The sequence below is a fragment of the Cannabis sativa genome, chromosome 9 (genome assembly GCF_029168945.1).
Source record: "Cannabis sativa cultivar Pink pepper isolate KNU-18-1 chromosome 9, ASM2916894v1, whole genome shotgun sequence".
Taxonomy (NCBI): Eukaryota; Viridiplantae; Streptophyta; class Magnoliopsida; order Rosales; family Cannabaceae; genus Cannabis; species Cannabis sativa.
The window spans coordinates 25344527-25348626 of record NC_083609.1 but is presented as its reverse complement, the minus strand read 5'-3'; the positions used below and the strand labels follow the sequence as shown (position 1 = coordinate 25348626).

The 4100-nt window shown below is 33.2% G+C and overlaps 1 protein-coding gene across 2 annotated transcripts; it reads right to left on the bottom strand.

Moving 5' to 3' along the window:
* Positions 1–569: 569 nt before the first annotated feature.
* On the bottom strand, positions 570–3833 carry LOC115723141 (U1 small nuclear ribonucleoprotein C). 2 transcript variants are annotated; one of them, XM_030652575.2, is made up of 7 exons: positions 3640–3833; positions 3303–3344; positions 3174–3216; positions 2955–2996; positions 2586–2847; positions 1858–2157; positions 570–1035 (listed from the first exon to the last, which is right to left on the bottom strand). In XM_030652575.2, exons 2-6 carry the CDS (start codon positions 3308–3310, stop codon positions 1871–1873), a joined length of 642 nt encoding a protein of 213 aa, XP_030508435.1. In that variant the 5' UTR covers positions 3311–3344; positions 3640–3833; the 3' UTR covers positions 570–1035; positions 1858–1870. The 2 variants fall into 2 exon arrangements, with proteins under 2 accessions (XP_030508435.1, XP_060960593.1); XM_061104610.1 differs by lacking the exons at positions 570–1035; positions 3640–3833 and having other exon boundaries at positions 1503–2157; positions 3303–3633.
* Positions 3834–4100: the final 267 nt, after the last annotated feature.

The following is a 4100-nucleotide window of genomic DNA, read 5'->3' as shown; positions in this document are numbered from 1 at the left end:
TTTAAAAAATAAAAAATAAAATAGGTTTCGTGAAGCATATTTTATAAAAATAATTTTACTTTTCTAATTAAAACAACAAAACACAGTTTATTACAAAGATTATGATAAGTTTCAAAAGAAAAAAATGAAAAAAAAAAAAAAAGAATGATTAAGATAGTGTGATAAATTATTGGAACAAAAATAGAAATTGATAGGTATCGTCACGCCACTCCAGCATTCTCCTAAACTAGACACATTAATCGATTTCACTATTTTTTTTTAATAAAAGTATTAAAATATACTGCCCATATGAGATTTCAATGCGGTAAAAGTTCACACATTTACTTAGCTTTATTTTGCTTTTTTCTCAAAAAGAAAATAAATAAGTACTTTTTTTTAGGAGAGATAAAATAGCTTCATTTAAGAGCCAAAAAGGGCTACAGAAAGAAAAGGAGCAAAGTCCATAGTACGAAGATAGGAGAACCAATCAACAGAAGCTAGAATGGTGCCTACACTACACCTGAAAGCAGCAATGCAATGAGCTGCAAACTTGGAAGCTCTCGAAGTCAAAGGCACTTTTCCATGCAATCTAAAAGCAAACTAAAAAACAATGCTTTCAACAAAATCTCAATGTCCAAAGCCATCTTTAGAATTTTAAAATACATAGCAACTTCTAGCATTAATGAGAGAAATGCAATCCCCACATGAAAACATAAATCGATCAACTGCTGTTTGGCACTTCTTTCAAACTGGCATGGTTCCTACAAATTGTGCAAAACCTTGCATGGTCTTTCGTATTTCTCTCAGCCTAACTAGAATCATATCTAAGAATGTATCTATCACTGTCTAATAAAACAGGGTATAGATTTCAATTTTTTCATTTTTTGCAAAATTCTCCTAGTTTGTTCAAATTTAATGTCAACAACACTTCACAAAATCCACAACTTTTGACATTAAAGCTTCCAAAAACAGATTCCTTCACATCATGGTAGATGAAATAACCCAAATAGTCAGAAGCATCACTTGTTTCCCGGGTCCCCGAATATTTCCATTTTACTGTAATTAGAGCACAAAAATGTCACATTTTAAACACAAATCGATGGAGACAAAAGTACAATGCTTTTAACTGACAAATAAACAAAGACATATGAGTACAAGGTTTAAACAAGCCACAAACTTCATCAATGTAATACATAACCCAATGACAATCAGAAAAATCAAAGAGCAATCCCAAGTCCCAACAGCTTCTCTACTCTATTCTTTAAAATACCTCACCAAAACTTACTTTTTTTATTTTACCTCACACATTTACATTATACCATACATCAACTTCTTTATAATTTTCTCTAAACCATTTAAATAATATATTTATAATACACAAATTAATAAAATATTATATATTACTAATATTTATTCATTTTTACAGATACAATTAAATAAAATACATTATAAAAATAATAAAAAATTATAGCTAAGTACTAAACTAAGATAAGTATTAGCTACATTTAGCTAAGCACTATTCATGAAGTAAATTTTTGAGCTATTTTAGCTCATCAATTGAATGTGCTTCTTTGACCTTTTTTTTCAATTCTTAGCTATTTTTTAACCTTTGTAGCTATTTTACATTAGCTAGTGTGAGTGCTAGTACAAACCATATTTGACATCTATGTGTTAATATTCGTAGCTCTTGCTTTGCTTGATTCTACTAATGGTGCACTGCGCACACAATACTAATTAAGAATAACTGAACATTCAAAGGGGCTACCACACTTACTTAACTTGATGCTTATTAAACCTACTAATCCCATACAAAATTACAAACCATTGCTGCTAAGTTAAAAACACAAAATTAAACTACATTAAAGTAAAGAAACTTACCAATTTAACGAGTCTACTGATTAGAGTCCGTAGCCTGAGTACTTGGATTAAAACTATCATAGCCTCCACTTGATGGTGGTGCTGGATTGGCTTGATACATCCCAGGTGGAGCCTGCGAGGGGGCACCCATGGAAGAAGCTGGTGCGGCTGTCCCGGGAATGGCTGAGGGAACGTTAATGGTTGGGGGCCTCGGGAGAGAATTTAATTGGCCAGGCATGGATGGAGCACCAGGAGGAGCCCCAGGTGGAGCACCGGGAGGAGCCAGCATTGGTGGCATGTTTGGATGAAGACCATAGCCTCCTAGAAAATTATCGTTAAAGAATATTTCAACAAAAAATGCATCTACAAAGAAACTTATACAGACACAAATGGTATGCATTTATGTATGTACATTATACATATAATAAGAGAAAATTAGTAAAGAGCAATTTAACATAGAAACTAAACAGCAAGTGAGAAATGCAGACATTTGGTCTTAATATATAGCTATGAAAAAATACCGAAACACTGCCATGAACAACAGATGAAAGAGAATTAAAAATGCCAGCAGTAAAAGCTGTATTCAAATAGAATATTAGGAAAACTATATCCCAAAAAAGTACACCAACAAGCAATAAGCCATTCAAGAACAATTTAGAAAGGGGAAAGCTATGAAATTGGCAAAATAAATAAATAAATCATATAAAAGACTGAAACAGAAGTGCAAACATTTAATGATCAGTATCAACCTGGAGCACCAGGACCTGGTCTAGGCAAAACAGGAGGTCTAATCATCCCGGGTAGCATTGGTGGTCCACCTCCAGGCATGTGTGGCATCATAGGTGTTGGTAGAACAGGAAGACGAGGCCTCTGAGCAAGTAGATGTTGATTATAAGCCGCACCAACCTGATGATAAGCTCCAGCTTGGTCAAGGTGTTCCTTAATCCTTTGGTCAATCAAACTTTGGGTTTGTTGCTCCTCGAACTGCTGATAGTAGGTTCGTACATTTGCCTAAGATAAAACACAAAATTAAGAAAAAAAAAAACGAATTAACACCAAAATTCGATGTAATTAATGCTAATCAACTTTGATTACAAACTTAACGAGAGAAAAAATACCTTGTGCTTGTAGCCAGCATTATGCTGTTTTCTAACAGATGGCTGAAAAATACGAACACCCAATTTGTCACTCAAATGAAACAAAAATAAAAAAGCACCCATTTGTTCCCTCATGAATCATGATCAAAATTTAAATACAATGAACAACGGTATGTATATCCCAGTAACGAATACGAAAATCTCTTTAACTTGGGTTGTCTCTTATACAAAATGACTTACCGAATCATGGGTTAGATAAGTGTCGCAATAGTCACAGTAATACCTGAAAATAAAAAACCTCAAATAAGATTATTCGATCGAAGGATGGTGAGTAGTCTTATAAACAGAATTTGCGAGTTTGAGTCTTACCGAGGCATTGTCGTATGTTGGAAGAATGGCAAGTAGAACGAACTACGGAGTTGAGAAGAGACCCAAAATGAGTACCCAATTCAAAATTAAAAAATAATAATATGGTAGAGAGAGGAGAAACGGAGACAAGAGGGAGAAGCTTCTAGTTCTACTTCTATTCTAGGTTTCTGGTTCAACAAATTTAAAGACATCAACAACAACAAAACGACATGTCGTTTTTTCTTTAATTTGTATATATTTATTTATTAATGTGATGTATTTTTGAAAAAATATCAAAATAAAACAAGAAGAGATCTTCGACCGAACTTCAAACTCAAAGCTTTTAGTGATAGATTACCTTGGGTGATAGCAACGAAGAGGATATCTAAAATGAATGAAGTGAACTGAGTCCGTTACTTAAAGCAGTCGCACCGGCAATGTTGAAGTTGAAGCAGCCATGGTTCTGAGAACAGAATGACGAAGATGGTGGACCGGTGATCTGGTGTGAGCCCTAACTTTTTCACCGTTCTTTCTGTGTTCCTTTTTATTTTCGCTGAATTGTTTTTTTATTTCTAATAATTTTTTTTGAATTATTTAGAAAAAAAAAAAAAAAAAGCTAATTTTTTACCGTTAAAAATTAGCTTGAACTAGTGAGATGGTTAAATTTAAGGACTTTTAACTAATTTTAATCAAATCATACCCTTTAAACTTTAATATGTAATTAGACCAAAGTCTTAAATCTAACAATCTCAATAGTTCGGGGAGAATTTTTAATGTTCAAAAAAGTTTAGGGGGTATGATTTGGTAAGTTCGGGAAAA